This window comes from Stegostoma tigrinum, chromosome 30 (genome assembly GCF_030684315.1).
Source record: "Stegostoma tigrinum isolate sSteTig4 chromosome 30, sSteTig4.hap1, whole genome shotgun sequence".
Classification (NCBI taxonomy): Eukaryota; Metazoa; Chordata; class Chondrichthyes; order Orectolobiformes; family Stegostomatidae; genus Stegostoma; species Stegostoma tigrinum.
The window spans coordinates 2,895,302-2,916,158 of NC_081383.1; the positions used below are offsets into that span (position 1 = coordinate 2,895,302).

The 20,857-nt window shown below is 46.5% G+C and overlaps 1 protein-coding gene across 2 annotated transcripts in view; it reads right to left on the reverse strand.

Moving 5' to 3' along the window:
• ano8b (anoctamin 8b) overlaps nt 1–20,857 on the reverse strand; it is a 173,862-nt gene that overhangs the window by 41,442 nt on the left and 111,563 nt on the right. For both annotated transcript variants that reach the window (XM_059638576.1, XM_059638577.1), the window contains exons 3-11: nt 18,893–19,025; nt 18,194–18,332; nt 16,859–16,955; nt 13,882–13,998; nt 13,221–13,348; nt 12,644–12,805; nt 10,754–10,906; nt 8,149–8,275; nt 5,913–5,968 (exon numbers count right to left, since the gene is read on the reverse strand). In XM_059638576.1, the coding sequence (XP_059494559.1) occupies nt 5,913–5,968; nt 8,149–8,275; nt 10,754–10,906; nt 12,644–12,805; nt 13,221–13,348; nt 13,882–13,998; nt 16,859–16,955; nt 18,194–18,332; nt 18,893–19,025 (1,112 nt within the window). The remainder of the gene's footprint in view (nt 1–5,912; nt 5,969–8,148; nt 8,276–10,753; nt 10,907–12,643; nt 12,806–13,220; nt 13,349–13,881; nt 13,999–16,858; nt 16,956–18,193; nt 18,333–18,892; nt 19,026–20,857) is intronic.

The window sequence follows — 20,857 nt, forward strand, 5'->3', positions numbered from 1 at the left end:
TTGACTGAATCTCAAATATCATTATTTCTAAATTTAACCCTGAGCAATCACTGACATGAGAACCATGTCCTTACACCTTTCAATTCTAAAGTTTAGAATCTCTCAACTGCCCTCGTGCCTCCCACCCCAAATCTTCCTCCCCCAGCCTCTTGTCCCCAAAGCTTCTCTGACCTAATTTCCCCCAGGGCTAGAGCTCCATCAGGCTCAATCTAAACTCCCCCAGAAGGAGGTGAACAGGGACAGGCCCTCATCATTGCATTAGCAAGGCAGAAACCGGACTTCCAGCCGATCCAAATTCCTGGGGATGGGCAGCTTTGCGTTTCACACCAGCAAGTGGGAATGATGGGGAGGAACACAGACTTTCCTTCTGAGCTGGCCCTGGGCTATCGGGGACGGCGCAGTTGGGGCTACACTTAGGCTCAGTCTCCAAGGCCCATGACTCAAGGGGCCTCTCTGTGCTCAGGGGCAGGGGTGTTGTCTTTGGGATTAGGTCAATGGTGGTGGCTATGTCCAGAGGTTTGGAGCTGTTGGGGGATTGAGGGGAGGGGGACGAGGGGTAAATGCTGTAATTGGAAAGGGAATGGTTAAGGGACGGATCAGCAAGGGAGCAGCACCTAAGTTTGTGGATTCCTGTCCCAGGCCATGCATCATCCCCCACCCCCCCAGTGCTGAGGGGAGTTTGTGGCAGGCTGAGGGGGCGGGTAGGATGTGGTGGGGGGGACGCAGGTGAAGGGGAAACTTTCATAAATACTTCAGGAATTGGAAAGTTTCAACAGAAGCAGCAATTTCCTGTGAGACAATGTCTGAGGTGTCTGACCTGGTCTCACAATTTCCATTCAGGGACTAACATCGGCCTCAGAGCCCTGGACAGGGTCAGCTCTCGGGCTGAAAATACTGAAATGTGACCTTTTACATCCACCTGGGAGGCCGGGGGAGGAAGGGTGGGGGTGGGGTGGGGTGTGAGGAGTGGGGAAGCAGGGATGGGGGCTGACTGGTGACAATGAGGATTAAGGAAGGCAATGTAGCATTGGAAAGACAGGATTTCCTGGAGGGAGCAAGGTTAGAGTCAATGTGGTCAGAGTGGAAAATTTACAAAAGTACGATCATACTATTGGGGCTACACTATAGAGAGACACAGAGAGAGAGACAAAGAGACATAGAGAGAGAGAGAGACAGAGAGACATAGAGAGACAGAGAGACATAGAGAAACTAAAATGGAGCAACAGAAATGGGACTAGGTCAGTTTAGGATGTCTAGCCAGCACTGACAAGTCAGGCCGAAGGGTCTGTTTCCATGCTGTATAACCCTCTGACTCTGTGGGTGAGAGAGACTGCAACAGAGTGAGAGAGAGAGAGGGAGTGAGAGAGGGAACATATCCGCAGGGAAATTGGAGATGTGCAAGAATGGTAGGGTCATGATTTTGTGGGGCATTAATTCCTTAAATATTAATTGGGATGATGGTGGGGTAGGAGGTAAGAAGAGGGAGAAGTCACTGAAATGGATAGTTGCTTGGTAGTGCAGAACTTGAGCATTGCTAACACACAGGGCCCGTCCTTGATCATTCGTACACAAGGCTACAATGTCCAGATGCCTTTCATCTCTGGCCAAGACTGGGCATTGAGGTGTAGATAGTGGAAGGTCTTTGAACTTCCCCAAATATGGGGTGACACCAGAGGACTGGAAATGTGAAACCGTTACTCAGAGAAGGCTGTAAGGACAGTCCTACCAACCTTCCTGCTCCTCTGATGCTGCCTGTATTCATCCAGCTCCACACCTTGTTATCTCAGACTCCAACTCGGCAGTTCCTATTATCTCTAGCAATTATACGCTGACTTTTTGACATTTACCTATGTCTTTCCTATAACAGGGTGACCAAAACTGTACACAATTCTCCAAGTACGGCCTCGCCAACAACTTATACAACTGTAGTGTAATGTCCCAGCTCCTGTACTCAGTGCCTCGACAGATGAAGGCCAGCATGCTAAATGCCTTCGTCACCACCCTGTCCACCTGTGATGCTGCTTTCAATGATCTGTGCACTTGTACTCCTAGGTCCCTCTTTTACACAACACTCCTCAGGACCTTACCATTTACTGTACAAGTCCTACCTTGGTCTGACATTCCAAAGTGCAACACCTCCCACTTATCTGTTTTGAATTGTATTTGCCAATCCTCAGCTTGCTTCCTCATCTGATCAAGATCCCTCTGTAATTTTTGATAGCCTTGCTCGCTATCAATGTCTCCCAATTTTGTATCATCCACAAATCTATTAATCATGCCTTATACATTCACATCCAGATCATTTATGTAAATAACAAAGGTCCCAGCACCGACCCCGATGCACACCACTAGTCACAGGCCTCCCGTCCAAGAAACAACCTTCAACCATCATCGTTATAACAAAGTGTGGAGCTGGATGAACACAGCAGGCCAAGCAGCATCTCAGAAGCACAAAAGCTGACGTTTCAGGCCTACACCCTTCATCAGAAAAGGGGGATGGGGAGAGGGAACTGGAATAAATAGGGAGAGAGGGGGAGGCGGACTGAAAATGGATACAGGAGAAGGTAGGTGCAGAGGATAGTATAGGTGGGGAGGTAGGGAGGGGATAGGTCAGTCCGGGGAGGGCGACCAGGTCAAGGGGGCAGGATGAGGTTAGTAGGTGGGAAATGGAGGTGCGGCTTACCTCCCCACCTATTCTCTCCTCTCCACCTATCTTCTCCTCTATCCATTTTCGGTCCACCTCCCCCTCTCTCCTGATTTATTTCAGAACCCTCTCCCCATCCCCCTTTTCTGATGAAGGGTCTAGGCCCGAAATGTCAGCTTTTGTGCTCCTGAGATGCTGCTTGTGTTCATCCAGCTTCACACTTTATTATCTTGGATTCTCCAGCATCTGCAGTTCCCATTATCACTTAACTATCCAAATGTTGCTTGATCCTGTCCCTCAGTATCCCCTCCAATAACTTGCCTACCACTGATGTCAGGCTCACTGGCCTGTAGTTCCCTGGCTTGTCTTTGCTACCTTTCTGAAATAATGGAACAGCATTAGCCACACTCCAGTCTTCCGGAACTTCACCAGTGGCTTAAGATGAAGCGAAAATCTCTGCAAGGGCCTCTGCAATTCCTTCCCTAGCCTCCCACAACATCCGAGGATGGACTTGATCAGGCCTAGGGGATCTATCCACCTTAATGTGCTTTAAGGCTGTAAACACCTGCTCTCTGGTAATGTGTATGCAGACCAAAACATCCCCACTTGTTTTCCTTATTTCCTTAGCATCCACGATTCTCTCCTCAGCAAACACTGAGGACAAATATTCATTAAAAATCTCCCCCATCTCCAGTGGCTCCACACATAGGTGGCCATGCTGATCATTAAGGGGACCCTATTCTCTCCCTAACCACCCTCTTACTCTTAATACAGCTATAGATCCTCTTGGGATTATCTTTAACCTGATCTGCCAGATCCATCTCATATCCTATTTTTGCTCTTCTGATTTCCCTCTTAAGTGTGCTCCCACACTTTTTATAGTCATCTCAGGATTCACTTGAGCCTGATAGCTTAAACCCAAAGTAAGGCTTATTTTTCCTGATCACAGCCTCAATATCGGTCGTTGGCCAGAGATTCTTAAACCTGCCAGCTTTTCCCTTCACCCTAACAGGGACATATTGTCCGTGGACTCTTGATATCACACTTTTAAAAGTCTCCCATTTGCCAGTCGTTCCCTTTCCTTCAAACAGACTCACCCAATCGACCTCTGCTAGATCCTGCCTAATGGCTCCAAAACTGTCCTGGCAGTTTAACACCTTAACCTGTGGATATTTCTCCATAACTATGTGAAAAGTAAGAGAGTTACGGTCACTGGACCCAAAGTGCTCTCTGACTGACACTTAGGTCTCTTGCCCAAACTCATTTCCTAACAGGGGATCTAGCATTGCATCATCTTGAATAGGGCCCTCTACATAGTGATTTAGGAAACTTTCTTGGACACATTTGACAAATTCCATCCCGTCCAGGCCTTTTACACTGGGTGGCCCAGTCAGTACAGGGGATATTAAAATCTCCAACTAGTACTACTCTATAACTCCTACTGGTAGCTGCAAACTCTCTACATATCTGCTCCTCTCGTAGCTGCTTAATACAATCTGTAATACAGTCCCAACAGAGTAATAATCCCCTTGTTGTTGCTACGTTCTAACCATACGGCCTGATTTGATGACCCCTGAACAATATCCTCACTAAGCACTCTTGTTCTCCCTTATCAAAAGGGCAGCTCCCCCTCTCGCTTACTTGTACTGCTGTCACGCCTGTAGCTTCCGTATCTAGGAGGATGGAGCTGCCAGTCCTGCCCTTCTCTCAGCCATGCTTTTGGTATGGCTGTAATACCCCTGTCCCAGAGCCAATCCTTGCTCTGAGCCCATCTACCTTACCAGTCAGGCCTCGTGCATTGAAATAAATACATTTTAAACCAGAAGTCTCTTCCTGCCCTTTACTGTGTCCCTGGCTATCCTGAATAGTAAACTTGCTCTCGATGGTGAATGTAATTTCTCCTGAATTCTTAATGGCCCCCTCTCTTATTCGGAGTCCCAATCTCCTGCCAAACTAGTTTAAACCCTCGTAAGTCACAAAGAGGCTAGCAGAACGGGCACACAAGTGGCAAGGCTGCTGGCATTTAACACAGGGAGGAGTGAGGTGACACATTTCGGAACAAAAACATTTGAGTGTGCACAGACAGAGGAACTGCGGGGTGGGTGCATACACATTCATCTTCAAAAATGGTAGGATGTACTGAGAGAGTGGGGGCCTTAGTTAGAGCTTTCTATTCAGTTTTGGTCACTGCATTGGAGGAAATTTGTAAGGGTCCTTGAAAGAGTGCAGAGGAGATTTATCACAGTGGTACCAGTTCAGTCAGGAGGCCTGCTACAATCAAGCATGATGGGAATTTTGGTCAAGCTAGTTTAAACTCTAACCTCAGTTAAAATGGCAACCAGGAACTGCCAGGGTGGTGTTTAGTTACCAGGTTATGTAATTTGCAGTAATAAACGCAGAATACTGAAAATCTGAAACAATCATAGAGAATGCTGGAGGAACTCAGCAGATCTGGCGACATCTGTGGGGAGAAAAACAGGTAACATTGCAAATCCAGTCAGAACGGAAGAATAGTTTTTTATTCATTCAGAAATTGTGAGTGTCAGTGTCCAGGCCAGCATTTATTGCCCACTCCTAATTGGCCAGAGAGCAATTAAGAGTCATCCACATTGCTGTGAGCCTGAAGTCACAGACCAACTGAAGATGGTAATTTCTTCCCTAAAAGACATTATTGAGCCAGATGGGATTCCTTTTTCACTCCCCAGCTTCCCCCCAGCAATGAACAATGATTTCATGGTAATTATTAGGATCTTAATTCCACCACAGCGAGATTTGAAGCTCAGAACATTACCATAATAATTCACCGATAGTACCACTAGGCCTCCGCTATACTGGATTCAAAACACTCACTAGGTAATTTGCAAAGCTGGGGCTGTTTTCTGTGGAGCAAAGGAGAAGAGGGGAGATACGCTGGGCCTGTTCAGGATTTTAACAAGGACAAAGGCCACAGGTTTGAGATTTTGAATAAGCGATGCAGGGGGTGGTGTGAGGAACATCTCTTTTGGCACAGTGAGTGGGGAGGACCTGGAACACCTCATCCATGAGGAATGTCGACACAACTGATGATTTGAAAAGAAAACTGGATGATCAAATGAAGGAAAGAAGATTGATGTATGATGGGCACTGGACAGAGGATTGACACCAACTGGGCTGCTTCATGGACAGCTGGTACAGACTTGATGGGCTGAATGGTTCTCTTCTGCATCATAAATAGCTCTACAACAGTTGAGAACTCAGTTTAATGTCTCATCCAAAAGACAACACTTACCAAAACTAGTTTAATGATGAGGTGTTTCTCGTAGGCACTCTGTAAACGGTAATTCTCTGTAAGAAGGAAACAGAGAGAAATGTGGCTGAGACATGGCAACACAGACCCTTCTGAGTTGTATGGGAACAAGCAAAAGCAGTGGGACAGTGTAATCCTATGTGTTTCCTACATCCTGAATGCTGACCACACGCTGACCCTGCACTGCCCCCATGGTGGCCTGCAATGACCCAACGCTGATGCTGCACTGCCCCTCGGTGACCCACTGCTGACCCTACAGTGGCCCAGTGCTGACCATCCAATGATCGCACGGTGACACGCACTGACTCACCTCTGACCCAATGGTGACCCTCCAATGACAGCGCGAAGATTGCGTTGACCCCATGGTGACCTGCAATGACCTGCGTTGACCCTGTGCTGACTAAGCAAATTTTCACCCCGCAATCCCCCCCCAACCAAGGCACATGAAATACCCGGGGTACTGAGCCCAGGCAGGTTGGAGGGGCAACACATTGTGAGGTGCTGCACAGTTTGAAGGGCTGCAGCATATCAGAAGAGTGGGGATTGTAGGTGTGGGTACAGGTCTGACTCTGGTGGGGAGCTGGGGGGCAGGAGTTATAAGTATGGCTATTGGGGGGGTGGGCTGCAAGGGTGGGGAGTGGGGGTGGGAACAGGATCTGTGAGGGTGGGTTGTGGGCATTCAGGAGCTGTGAGATGGTCAGTCAGGATGGATAGCAGCTGTCTAAAAATAAAAGTAGAAACAAAACGCTGAACATAACATACATATAGATTAATAAACCTCGCACAGTCTCTCTGCATCATCTAAATCTGTGCCAATAGTTATGAAAACTACTGGTGCCAGAATTCCAATAAACAGATTGACCCATCTTGTGGTCACCTCCAGTGTGAATCCAGTTCAAAGCCAGTTTAAGCCAGTAGATCTTGATCTGGTTTCATACTGGTGTGTATGGGACTTTCCCCTGAGTGACTGAGGCTCTTCTGAACCATTGGAAGCTGTATGGGTGCAGGTAGATTGGGACCTGGGGGTATCTCACTCCTCTGTAATACAGGAAGGGGAGCAGGCTACTTTCCCCTCTCCAGCCTGCTTCACCACCTGTTAGATCAATGCTAATGTGTACCAGGGCTCTACTTACCCCAACATCTCCTTAAATCTTTGTCCTTTGGTTATTGATCCGTTTCTACAATTTATCGTCAATTGCTTTGTTAAAATTCTTCCTGATTTTGGACATCTCATTTCTCTGAACTAGGGAGCACAATCCCAGTTTCTTTAGTCCCATCGTACAACTAACATCCTTCTGGTAATGATGTTCAATGGCATTACCGTCACTGATTCCCACACCACCAAGCTCCTAGCATCACCATTGACTGGAAACTGAATTGGACTGTCCATATAAATACAATTAGCTACAAAACCTGGTCAGATGCAAGGAATACTGCAGCGAGTAACCTATTCCTGACTCCCCAAAGCCTGTCCACCATTTATAGGGCACAAGTCAGGAGTCTGATGGAATACTTGTCTGGATGAATTCAGCTCCAATGACACCGAGGAAGCTTGGCATTATCCTGGGCATCTGGTTCACTAGTGTCCTTTAGGGAAAGAAAATGCCTTCCTCACCCAGTCTGGCCTACATGTGACTCCTGACCCACAACAATGTGGTTGAATCTTAACTGCCCTCTGGGCAATTAGGGGTGGGCAATAAATGCTGCCTGGCCAGTGACATCCTCATTTCATGAATGAATACAAAAAAAAATCAAAGCAGCCTACTTGTTTGGGACCATAACCACCACATTTAATACTCACTCCCTCGAGCATCGACACTCAGCTTAGGTACCATCCATGTCCATTAAGAAGGACAAGGGCAGCAGATACATGGGAACACCACCCCCTGCAAGTTCCCCTCCACGCCACTCACCATCCTGACTTGGAAATATATCGCCGTTCCTTCAATGTTGCTGGGTCAAAATCCTGGCATTCCCTCCCCAGTAGCATTGTGGGTCAACCCACAGCAGGTGGACTGCAGCAGTTCAAGAAGGCAGCTCAGCACCACCTTCTCAAGGGCAGTTAGGGATGGGCAAGAAATGCTGGGCCCAGACGGCAACATTCACATCCCATGAAAAAAACAAGACGAAAATCTTAACAAACTTAAGTAATTGGCCCCATCCACACTAACCCACCCTCCCCCCACTGCCCGAAGGGGAAAATATATTTAGCACATACCCATGTCATTTAGCCAGTAGGCAATTTTCTTGTAAACATCGTCAAGAATTGTAATCACAATAGCTAAAAAGATTTTAGGAAAATAGGTGACTATCCATGGCAATTCTTTGATACTTGACACAAATTCCTGGAAAATGGGAAAGCAGAAAATAAATTATGAACAAAGTATTTGTTAGACTTCAGAAAATAAAACCCCCTGAATCAAACAGTCTCAGGCACACCGAACTATTATTGGAGTAAAGTGACTATTTTTGTGTAGTTCACTGAGATAGTAACTCAACATTAGTAACATCTGAAATCACAGATTAGAAGTTCTCCTATTGTGTTGTTGGTTGAGGGATAAATAATAACTAGGACATTGGAGTAAATGCCCTGATCTCTGGACAATGTCGTGGGTTCTCTAATTTACAATCCTGGTTAAGTGACAGGGAACACAGAGTAGTTATAAATGGGAATTTTTTGGTTTGGAAGAAGATGTTTGCCATGGGGCCAGTATGACTGCTTTATTGCTGAAAAAAAGGGGCCTGTTGTTGAAGTTTTTTGTTTTGCACTCAACAGGACACAATTACAAGAACAGCAAACTTCAATGGGAACAACAATTTATAGAGCATGAGAAAAGGGTGTTCATTGGTTGGCCAGTGGCCTTGATTGGTTGAGGTGTTGCCATAAGGAATGGACCAACTGTTAAGCCTCAAGTGTTTAATTAAATTCAAATCAGGAAAGTTCACTCTGATTGGTCAAGGCATTGGGTTGCAAACTGTACAAGGAATGACTGTTCCAAAGCATTTTGTTTGGATAAAAAGACATAATGTATGAATATATTATTTCTGTTTGCAAAGGACAGGGCCTCACAGATGAACACATGGTGGCGTCTAGCAGGAATAAGTGAGCTACGTTGCCAACTTGACTGACAATCTTCAACTGGATGTCAGTGTAATTCTCAGCACAGTTGGACTTGTTTAGTAAATGTTGTCCAGTTATGGAAACACATTTAGTATTGGACACTATGTTTAGTATGGCCAGTGCTCTGCATGTTTCAAACATGAAGGGACATGCTGTTTGATACAAACTACCTGTTCATTAGAGATATGTCCAATAACCTGGCATCACGCCAATACCTGATTGTAATGAACAGTGGGTCTCTTTGGCTCTTTTGCAGAGGCAGTCAGAACAGTCAAACGCATTAAGGGGGAGGCAGTTTTATGCAGTGAATGGTTGGAAGTGCACTGCCTGAGAGTGTGCTGGATGCAGGTTCAACTGTGCCTTTCAAGAGGGAATTGGATAAGTACCTGCATAACCATTGTTACCAGGGTTACGGAGAAAGAATAGGGGAGTCGGACCAGATTAATTTCTCTTGCAAAGTGTTGGTACTGCCTTGACAGGCTGAATGCTCTCCTGCACTGCAACCATTTTATAATATGATACTAACAAACAAGTGATTTTATTTCTCATCTGAAAGATAGCACCATTGGCAATACAGCACTGCTTCCTTGCTGCCCCAGACTGTAAGTTTAGATTATATGTGACAATGTTTAATTTGTTAACTAATCACACCTCTCAGATAGCTACTGAGGGAGACTGAGGCAGGCAAAGCGCAGAGTGTACTGGAAATAATGGGAACTGCAGATGCTGGAGAATCCAAGATAACAAAGTGTGAAGCTGGATGAACACAGCAGGCCAAGCAGCATCTTAGGAGCACAAAAGCTGATGTTTTGGGCCTAGACCCTTAGGTCTAGGCCTGAAACATCAGCTTTTGTGCTCCTGAGATGCTGCTTGGCCTGCTGTGTTCATCCAGCTTCACACTTTGTTATTACAGAGTGTACTGGAGTTGACCAAGGCTTTAACAGCACACACTGCCGGTTTAGCCATACACTGTATAGGGAGCTGATGAGTCTCTAATGCAGATTGGAGCTCTGTGACAGCCCTACAGAGTGAAGCCCAAGAGGCTGGTTCGTGCCTGACCCCAACAATTCCTTCATCCAATTGAGCATTGTTCTGACCAGTACCTTAACTATGTGAGTTCAAAGTTCAATAATGCAACATAATGGGACACAGTGAAAACATTTCATTACATCAACTATCACCTTTTATGAATTATAATTAGTTGAGTTTGGCCGTTTGTTGATCACTGAGATTGCACAATGGAGGAGAATGAGAAGATGCTTGTGTCCACTGGGATAATGTACAGTGGGAGAGAATGGGAAGGGGTTTGGGTCCAATGGGATAGCGTACAGTGGGTTGGAATAGAATGGGGTTTGGATCCGTTGGGATTACTTGATGATAGCAGTAAAAGAGAACCGATTTTATAAATCAACATTCTTGGCTTGCATTAGGTTTGTAGTGACATGTAGCTGGGCTAAAATTCTCTAAGTTAATGTGTTTGATATTTGCAGAACTAGATCTTAATTGAATGTTTTTCTGTGTTAAATTGCCGAACATCTTTTGGAATCTGCACTCAATTTATGGCAGATGAGGCATCCCGTTTCATGCTTACAAAACAGCTGCTGTATTCTCTCAAGAAAAATTACAACCGTGCTTTAGTTATGTTGTACAAGGTTTCACTAATGGGTCATCTGTGAGCCTGAAACAGGTGGCTGGTACTGACCTGCAGTTCAAAGCAGATTAACATGGTCAAGAAGACCACGCAGAGACAGAAGAGACAGACAGGAAGACTGACAAAATACTGGAACACCCGCCGTTTCCAAGGTGGGTAATAGTAGTCCTCGCACCCTGTAACTGGACTGACGCACTTGACACCCTGCCGAGGTGGGGGAGGGGTGTGGTGCAGAGAGAGAGAGAGAGATGAGAAGCATTAAATGGCTGAAAGAAACCACACAGAGTTGTGGACACAGCCCAGTACTTCACACAAACCAGCCACCCATCGATTGGCTGCATCTATGCACTGCATGGAGAAAGCAGCCGACATGATCAAAGGCCCCTCCCACCCCAACTATACTCTCGTCCACCCTCTTCCATCAGAGAGAATATAAAGAAGTTCATATACACATATGAACAGATTGAAGAACAACGCCTTCCAGAACTTCTGCTGTCAGGCTTTTGAATGGACCTCTTTAACATTAACAACAACAACAAAGTTGCTGGGAAGGCTCAGCAGGTCTGGCAGCAACTGTGAAGGAAGAAACAGAGTTAACATTTCGAACCTTTCTGCAGAAGGGCCATCGGACCCGAAACATTAACTCTGCTTCTTTCCTTCACAGATGCTGCTAGACCTGCTGCGCTTTTCCAGCAATTTCTGTTTTTGTTGCTGACCTACAGCATCCGCAGTTCTTTCAGTTTCTCTTTAACATTAACGTTGATCTCTGTCTGTACTTTTTCTGTGGCAATAACACGATATCCTGTGCTCAGTCCTGTTACCCTCATGTATTTGTACAGCACAATCTGCTTCCAAATGCATAAAACAACACTTCTCTCTGTGTTGGAAGGGCTGCCTCCTGCACCATCCGCCAGCTCAGGTCCTGACCCTTATGGCGAGAATGTCAACTAGATTAGAGTTGGGAGAATTGCTGGTGACCACTCCACTGGCCTGCCGCTGCAGCTGACCAAGGGAGAAACTTGGCAGCACTTGGAGCTCTGCCAGAGACTGGGCACCTGCTCAGACCCAGGCAGGAGAGGAGCCTGTGGTGTTTGACAACCAGAGACTTGGTTGCCAAGCACAAGCAGGGACTGGAGCAGCAGGTTTTGGTGAGGGCAGTGGGAAAGCTGGCACAGAGGGCACAGGGCTGCAGCAATGCCATCAGAGACCATGCTGCTTCAGGCATGCGACCACCTGGCTGCCTCCATGGGCAGGGTGGCAGCGGCCATGGAGAACCAGATTCCAGCAGTCTCAGAGTCTGCAGGATATGCACATGGATCTGCACTTACATCCTTTTTCTGAGGGGACCTTACCCTCACCCCCAGGTGCCCTGTCTGGCAAGGAGGCGTGGCAGTACCACCGGCACCCCAGCTGCAGCAGGAGCCATACACGGGACCCCTCAGAGGTTTCTTCTCAGGTCAGTCCCGGGGTGCCTGGGGCCTGCACCTTAACCTTTGCAATCCCCTCTGCAGCCCGACCCCAAACCTCACAAATGGGTTTGCGGCCTCTCTCCCACAGCAGTGACAAGACCATAATAAAACAAACTGCCACGACTGACTGTGATCCACCCCCTTGAATGGCTTAACAAGACAGTCCCAATGATGAGTGAATGTGGGATAACGAGAATCCAGTCTCGGTGCCCGGGACTTGGATGGAAAATGTGACTTTTTGGTCTTGACATTGAAAAGGGCCCCTATCGACATCTCACTCTAATTTCCCAAATTTCTCTCCGCGGCCCACGTTGTTCAGGGCCCGGTTAGGTTCAATGGCCTGTTACTAAACCTTTAAATCCTCTGTCAGTAAGGAAAAGTGAACTCCTGGTCAGATTACATTCGGGATTTTACAGTGTCAGGCGTTATACCATGTGTGTAAACATATTGGCGAGATGTAAATCGTTCTCACCCTGAACTGGGCCCTGGGCTCCTCGATAAGCTCTGCTGGCCGGTCCAGTGTTCCCCATCTGTAGGCGAGCTCTGCACTCTGACGCTTCCAACCTTCCAGAAACAAGGTGGTCCACACAACATTAAACAGGGCAAAAGCCACACAGATCACATCACGGCTGGTCTGTTAAGGAAAGAAAGACTTGCATTTATATAGCACCTTTCATGACCTCAGGGCGTCCCAGAGGGCCTATTATTGTTGAAGGGCTTTTAAAGTGCAGTCACCTGCTGTAATGCGGCAACCAATTTGCACACAGCAAGATTCCACGTGAACCAAATGTGACATTGTTAACCAATGCTTGATGCTTAAATATTGATGAGAACATTTCTGTCCTCCTTTGAAACAGTGCCACAGAATCTTTAGCATCACCTAAAGAGGGTAGCTGAGATCTTGGTTCAGTCTAACATCCAAACGGCAGGGTCCAAGATAAAGGTACAAAGGAATATATTTTGGCATCATATACATTCTACAGTGGACAATTCAGGACAGATTTCTTTCCTATATGCAGATTTGTCAAATCACCCACTGCAAACTCTACCTGGTCTGACTCTGTAAACATCCAGAGCCCAAAGCCAATTACGGCTGGGTATATCATGCACCACGTGTAGTATCCGAGCCAGGAGAAATACATTGCGATTTTAACACCAAAATATTCACAGATCTCGTCTGGAACAGAAAAAAAGAGAAGACAGACTCATCAGCTTATTGTGCAGAGAAACTGGTAAAGTGAAGGTCTTGGTGGGGAGCCAAGATTCATTATCTATGAGGTCCCATGGTGCAGGGGGCCACACGGTGCAGGGGGCCGCATGGTGCAGGGGGCCGCATGGTGCAGGGGCTCCACGGTGCTGGAGGACCCACGGTGCAGAGGGTCACATGGTGCAGGGGGCCGCTGGGTGCAGGGGGCCACACGGTGCAGGGGGCCGCATGGTGCAGGTGGCTGCATGGTGCAGGGGCTCCATGGTGCTGGAGGACCCACAGTGCAGGGGGTCACACAGTGCAGGGGGCCGCTGGGTGCAGGGGGGCTCGCGGTGAAGGGGGCCCAGTGTTGAAGAATGCAGCAAATTTGGCAAAACCAGGGAAATTAAATAAATCAAGATTTTCTGATCAGTTTGTGGACAACCTTTCCTGTTCTGAAAATGTTGAATGATCTTTTACTGACAACACACAATAGTTTAGTGAAGAGCAGTCAAGATACACACCTATTGGCTGTGACTCACACACGGCCTGAACCCAAGATTTCACCAGTCTGTTAAGGATGCGCTGCTCATGGATTGGCAAGACTTGCTGAATAATTCCCCGAGTCAGGAGTTCTGCAACTGGGCAGAAAACAGGCTGGGTCAGTAACTGTCTAACCGAATGGAAATTCAGCTCCTCTCCAGTTCACTTTCACCCATCCTCCAACATTCTCCACCCACATTCACCCCCTTTCCCGGCTCTGTTAGCTTTGGAGCTTTCGTCAAAAGGATCCCATTTCCAAGAAATCAACTCCTCAAGGCTCCAGAGCCTTCTACTCTGTAGTCTCCGAGATTTGATGATAAGTTGGTGGAGTGGGCAGACGAAAAGTCGAAGTGCCATATTGATACTTTATGGTAATGTCCTGGGGAGTGTTGCTGAACAAAGGGACCTTGGACTGTGGGCTCATAGTTTCTGGAAAGTGGAATCGCAGGTAGACAGGACAGTGAAGAAGGCATTTGGTATATAGAATCATAGAATCAGTATGCTTGTCTTTATTGGTCGGTGCATTGAGTATAGGAGGTCATGTTGCAGCTGTACGGGACATTGGTGAGGCCACTTTTGGAATACTGTGTGCAATTCTGGTCTCTCTGCTGTGGGAAAGATGTTATGAAAGTTGAAAGGGTTCAGAAAAGATTTACTAAGATGTTGTCAGGGTTGGAGCTCCTGGGAGAGGCTGAATAGGCTGGGGCTATTTTCCCTGGAGCATCAGTGGCTGAGGGGTGACCTTATAGAAGTTTATAAAAACATGAAGGGCATGGATAGGATGAATAGTCAATGTCTTTTGCCAAGGATGGGAGAGTCCAAAATTAGACAGCATAGGTTTAAGGTGAGTGGGGAAAGATATGAAAGGGACCTAGGGGGTAACTTATTCACACAGAGGGTGGTGCGTGTATGGAATGAGCTGCCAGAGGAAGTGGTGGAGGCCGGTACAATTACAGCATTTAAAAGGCATCAGGATGGGAAGAAGAATAGGGAGGGTTTAGAGGAATATTGACTAAATGCTGTCAAATGGGACCAGATTAATTTCAAATAGCTGGGTAGCAAGGGCCTATTTCCATGCTGTACATCTCTACGATTTTATGACTCTGAGTATGAGGTGATACATTTCCAAGAAAGTAAATGGAGAGACAGCAATAGGGGTACTGCTATAGAGAGGGGGTGTAGGAGCAGAGGGTCTGGATGTAAATTGTGCTTAAATCATTAAAGATGCAGGCAGGTAGAAAGAACAGTAAATAACGTATCTTTGTCTTTATTACCAGGGACATCAACTACAGGAGCAAAGAAGTGTTGTTAAGCTTACAGAAGACACTTGTTAGACCCCAGCTGGAGTATTGCATACTGTTCTGAGCACCACACTATAGGAAGGAAGGAATAGTTTCATTATAGGAAGGGTGCAAAGGTATTGGAGAAAGTGCAGAAAAGATTCACAAGAATGGTTCCTTGAATGAACAACCTCACTGAGGGAGATGGATGGACAAGTTGGAACTGTTTTTCTTGGATTTGATTTGATCAAAATTTTCAAAATCATGTGAAATCTGGACAGAATGAACAAGCGGAAACTGTTCCCATCTGTGGAAGGTTCAAGAACTGGAGTGTATGGATTTAAAACTATTTGCAAAAGAAGCAAATGTTATGTCCAAGAAGTCTTGTTGACACAGTGAGTGGTTAGGGTCAGGAGTGCACTGCCTGAAAGTGTGGTGCAGGTCAGTTTGATTGAAGCCTTCTGGATGGCATTGGATGATTGCTCAGAGATACAATAGCAAGAGAATGGCTCATAATGTGCACTCAGAGGGCTAGAGCAGACATGATGAGACGAATAGCGTCCATCTGCACCATAACTCTGTGATTTGGAATTTCCTTCCCCAGGACACCAAGGCTGGCTCTCCAAAAGCTTCAAGATGGGTTTAGACAGAGTTTTGATTTTTGACAAAGAAATTGGGTTTGGGGTGGAGGTGGGAGGGTCATGATGGGGGGCAAGGGAGGTGGCATGGAGAGGAAAGTGGAGCGGAGTTTACAACCAGATCACCAATGATCATAAATGAATGGTGGAGTAGGCTCAAGGGGCTGAATGGCCTACACATGCTCCTATCTCTCATACATTGAGACTCCTATCACTGTTGGCACAGCTAACCCAGTATTCACAAGGAATGTTGCAGTTGTATAGGACTTTGGTTCAGCCACATTTGGAGTACTGTGTACAGTTCTGGTCGCCACATTACCAAAAGGATGTGGATGCTTTGGAGAGGGTGCAGAGGAGGTTCACCAGGATGTTGCCTGGTGTGGAGGGTGCTAGCTATGAAGAGAGGTTGAGTAGATTAGGATTATTTTCTTCAGGAAGATGGAGATTGAGGGGGGACCTGATTGAGGTCTACAAAATCATGAGGGGTATAGACAGAGTGGACAGCAAAAAGCTTTTTCCCAGAGTTGGGGACTCAATTACTAGGGGGTCATGAGTTCAAAGTGAGAGGAGGAGTTTAAGGGAGATATGCATGGAAAGTTCTTTACACAGAGGGTGGTGGGTGCCTGGAACGCGTTGCCAGCGGAGGTGGTAGACGCAGACACGTTAGCGTCTTTTAAGATATACTTGGACAGGTACATGGATGGACAGGGAGCAAATGGACACAGACTGTTAGAAAATAGATGACAAATTAGACAGAGGATCTTGATCGGCGCAGGCTTGGAGGGCCGAAGGGCCTGTTCCTGTGCTGTAGGTTTCTTTGTTGAATATATGAGCCAGGGATACAGGTAGACATGATTCCAATTGCAGTGATAGACTGGTGAGAGTGTTCGACATGAGGAGACCCGCAGTGGCACTGGGGGCATTATAAATGCTCAGAGTCAGTCTGCAGGGTGATGTGAGCGTGATGAGCTCCAAGCTCAATGAGGTGATTAGTCATGTGCCACTTACAAATAGCCCCACATGAACCTTATGTCACTTACTGATTGGCTGTCCCTCCAGGAAGTGGATGTTGTGCAGGCTTTCCCCCTGCTTTGCCCTCAGGTTCTCGAGCCAGTATCTGATAATACTCTGCCGCTCCTGAGGACACAAACAGGGTCATTCCATTTTATTCCATCATATCAAATACTCCTCATCAAAGCATGAGAGAATTCAGCACAGCCACATCCAATTGCACTGACATTTACAGCACAGAACCAGGCGATTCGGCCCAGTGATTCTCTACTGGTGCTCATGCTGCACACAAACCTCGTCCCAACCCTCATCATCCCACTCTATGGACATCGCTTTTGGGCGCTTGTTCCCTGATTGATTTATCAGGTTTCCCTTTTCAACGTGACTGTGCTGCATCAGTAAATCCCTGAGTTGTTATTGATTATCACACAATCATTTCAAAATTAAATTGGAATTTCTGTTTATTGTACAACTCTCCCTCTCTGTTCCTTGCTTCCTGTCTGTCTGTTTTTCTCCGCCTCTCATTTTTTGCCACTATCTTTCCCTCTCTGCTGTTCTGTCTCTCTGCCACTCTGTTTCTCACTCTCTGTCTCTCTGTCACCCATGCTCTCTGTCCATCCATTGTCTATCTCTCTCATCTGTCTTGCTCAGTCTCTCACTCTTTGTCTGTTTCTCTCTCTCTCTCTGTCATCCACACACCCTGCCTGTTCATCTTTATCTTTCTCTCTTCCTCTTTTTCATTGTCTCTTGTCTCCTTTTTGCAGGAAAGGCTGTAGAAGAAGTGATGGTAGCTATCCCTGTGGTGGTCTATTCTCACCATCTAGGGTAGGTAACTGTGTTTGGTAATTGACAGGGGCATTAAACATGAAGAAGGGCCAAAGAAAAAGGGCCCATTCAAGCCTCATTTTATAGGTACTGACTGGTTCACATTCAGAGATGGGCTGGTATGTAAGAGACAGACAGACACAGGAAGACAGAGAGAGAGAGAAACACTGACGGAAGGGAAGAGATCAGAAATAAAAGAAATTATGAATTGAAGTTGCAGCATGATTTGGGAAACATGACAGCCAATTTATGCACAGTAAGATCCCACAATCATCACTGCCATGAATGACCAGAAAACATGTTTCACTAACACTGATTGAGAGATAAATGTTGATCAGGGACTTCTTCAAAAGAGCGGCTATGAGATTTTTCACATGTGCCCGAGAGGGGAGATGTGGGACTTGGCAGGTTTAAACACCTCACTGTAGAACAGCACCTCAGAAAATGCAGCACTCCCTCAGCCCTGCACCAGGAACTGAGCTCTGTGCTGAAATCTCCTCGACCAATGGGGCTGTCAGTGAAAATCCCTCTAGACTCACCTGAGAAGTGAAGAAATAGATCTCATTTTCAATGTTTTCGTAGATGTAATCCTCCTCACAGGAAAATGCCCTCGATCCTCCCCCAAACTCCTCCTTCACTGGCTTCCTCAGTCCTGTTTCCTCAGCTCCTCGAAGCAAACTGCACAGAGAAATGGACAGAGAGGAGATACTTGCCAAACTAACTGCAGTAATGCCGAACGTATACATGTACTGCCCTTAAATCATCGATTCGCTCCAGCCATGTGTGGGGAAGCCTTGGGGAGGCAGTTGGGTAGTTATATTATCACTGGACTATTAATCCAGAGACCCAGGTAATGTTCTAGGGACTCAGGGTTGAATCTCACCACTGGAGATGGTGGAATTAGAATTCAATGAAAATCTGGAATTTTTGCAACCATTGCTGGGGTGGTGGTTGGGGGGGTGGTGCAGGGAGGATCCCTGTCTGGTTCACTAATGACCTTTAGGGAAGGAAACTGCCATCCTTACCTGGTCTGGTCTCCAGACCCACAGCAATGTGGTTGACTCTAAACTGCCCTCTGGGTAATTATGGATGGGCAATAAATGCTGGCTAGCCAGAGATACCCTCATCCCGTGAGTGGATAAAGGACGATCTCCGCTGCAGCCAGCCTGGCACTCCTCGGCCAGCACAGTCCCCATCTCACCCGAAACAAATTCCCACACGGCCCGACTCCCACGTACTTCTGATACGTTGCTGTCACGAAGAAAGCATAAACACTGGTGTGTTTATGATGCCGAATCTGAATGATCAGCTCAGGGATCCCAAGTCGGATGTGGTTCAATAGCCAGAGTAACGTGTGGTCGTCGGTGGTATCTGTGAGAATCATGAAATAAATACCTCATTAATAAAACCTCACTCAGCCACTGGCTTCATTGGCAAGGCCAGCGCAAAACACAGCATCTGTGGAAAGAAAAACAGAGTTAACGTGCAACTCGTCTTCAGGTCCAGGATTTATTGCTCGTCCCTAATTACCCCAGTGGTGCTTATGGTTATTGTGAACTGCCTCCTTAAAACACTGCTGTCTTTCTGCAGTGCAGTAGAGTGCTGTCAGGGAGACCCAGCATTACCTCAATGTTGTATCGAGGGTGTGCAGCACTGTCGAAGGTGAGGTGAGACATTAAATTGACACTGCTGTCTGTCCCCTTTTCTAGTTCATTCATGGGTGTGGGCATCACTGAGTAGTACAGTGTTTATTCCGTACCCCTAATTGCCCCAGACAAACTAGTGGTGAACTGCATTTTTCACACTCACAATGCCATTGTTTGTGTGTGTGTGTGTGTGTGTGTGTGTGTGTGTGTCTGTGTGTGTGTGTGTGTGTGTCTGTGTCTGTGTGTGTGTCTGTGTGTGTGTGTGTGTGACTGTGTGTGTGTGTCTGTGTCTGTGTGTGTCTGTGTGTGTGTCTGTGTGTGTGTGTCTGTGTGTGTGTGACTGTGTGTGTGTGTCTGTGTCTGTGTGTGTGTCTGTGTGTGTGTGTGTGTGTGTGTGTGTGTGTGTGTGTGTGTGTGTGTGTGTGTGTGTGTGGCTGAGTTTTTCCAGCAACTTCTGTTTTCTGTTCCTTCATCCGCAGTTCTTTCGGTTTACATTCAGCCTTCAGATCACCAGGTGAAGAGGACGAAAGGGAGAAGCAACTGGGGGAGGGGTAAAGTGAAGTCGACTCCAGTTTTACACGGGCCAGATTAAAACGAGAGGCTGGCAAAATCCAATCACCTGCAAGCCTGCAATTCACACATTGTCAGCTGTCCTGTGACATTATTGAGAGTTTATCTCAGCAATGGGGTCACTAAGGGGATACAGCTCCCCTACTCCCAATCTCCAAATGTGACAGAAAGCGTTCATGTGTCTGTGTGTGTGTGGGTGTACATGTTCATATCTATCACTGCATGTATCAGTATGTGTCTCTGTGTCTGTTCATGCATATATCTATGCTGGTGTGTGTGTGTGTGTGTGTGTGTGTGTTAGTCAGCGATTCTGTGCCTTTAGTGTGCGAGTGTGTGTGAGAGTGGCAAGTATGTTTCTAAATACACATCTATGATTCTGTCTGTGTGTGAGTACTAGAGAGAGAGTGTCTCTCTATCAGCACACTGGGGAAGAAAACAGGTTTAAATTGTAATCACTCCCTCAGGCATACAAGAAACTTATAGAAAAACAAAGTATTCAGCCCAGTCACCTTCGCTGATGCAAAAGCCCCATAAGAACACCCTTCTATCTTAATCCATCTCACTGTATCAATCTATCCTTCCATTTTCTCCCTCATGTTTATCCAGCTTCCCTTTAAATAGATAAAAACTATCCACCTCACCAAGTTCCACAGTTTCATCACTGTCTGGATAAAGACATCTCTCTAGAGAGGGTTTATTCGTGATTGTCTGAAATTGATGGTCTAAAGGTGTGTCTCCGCTACAAGTGGACACATCTTCTCTGTGTTTCTCTTATCAAACCCTTTCATAATTTTATTCATCATTGCTTTATTCAGCTCCCCCCCCCCATTCAATTGTTCATTTTAAATCTGAGATAGATACGTTTCTGTTAAGCAAAGATATTAAGGGATATGGGCCCAAGGCAGGTATATGGAGTCAGGCTTCTCATTGAGTAGTGGAACATACTGAAGGCGCTGAATGGCCTAGTCCTGTTGTTATTACCAGGTT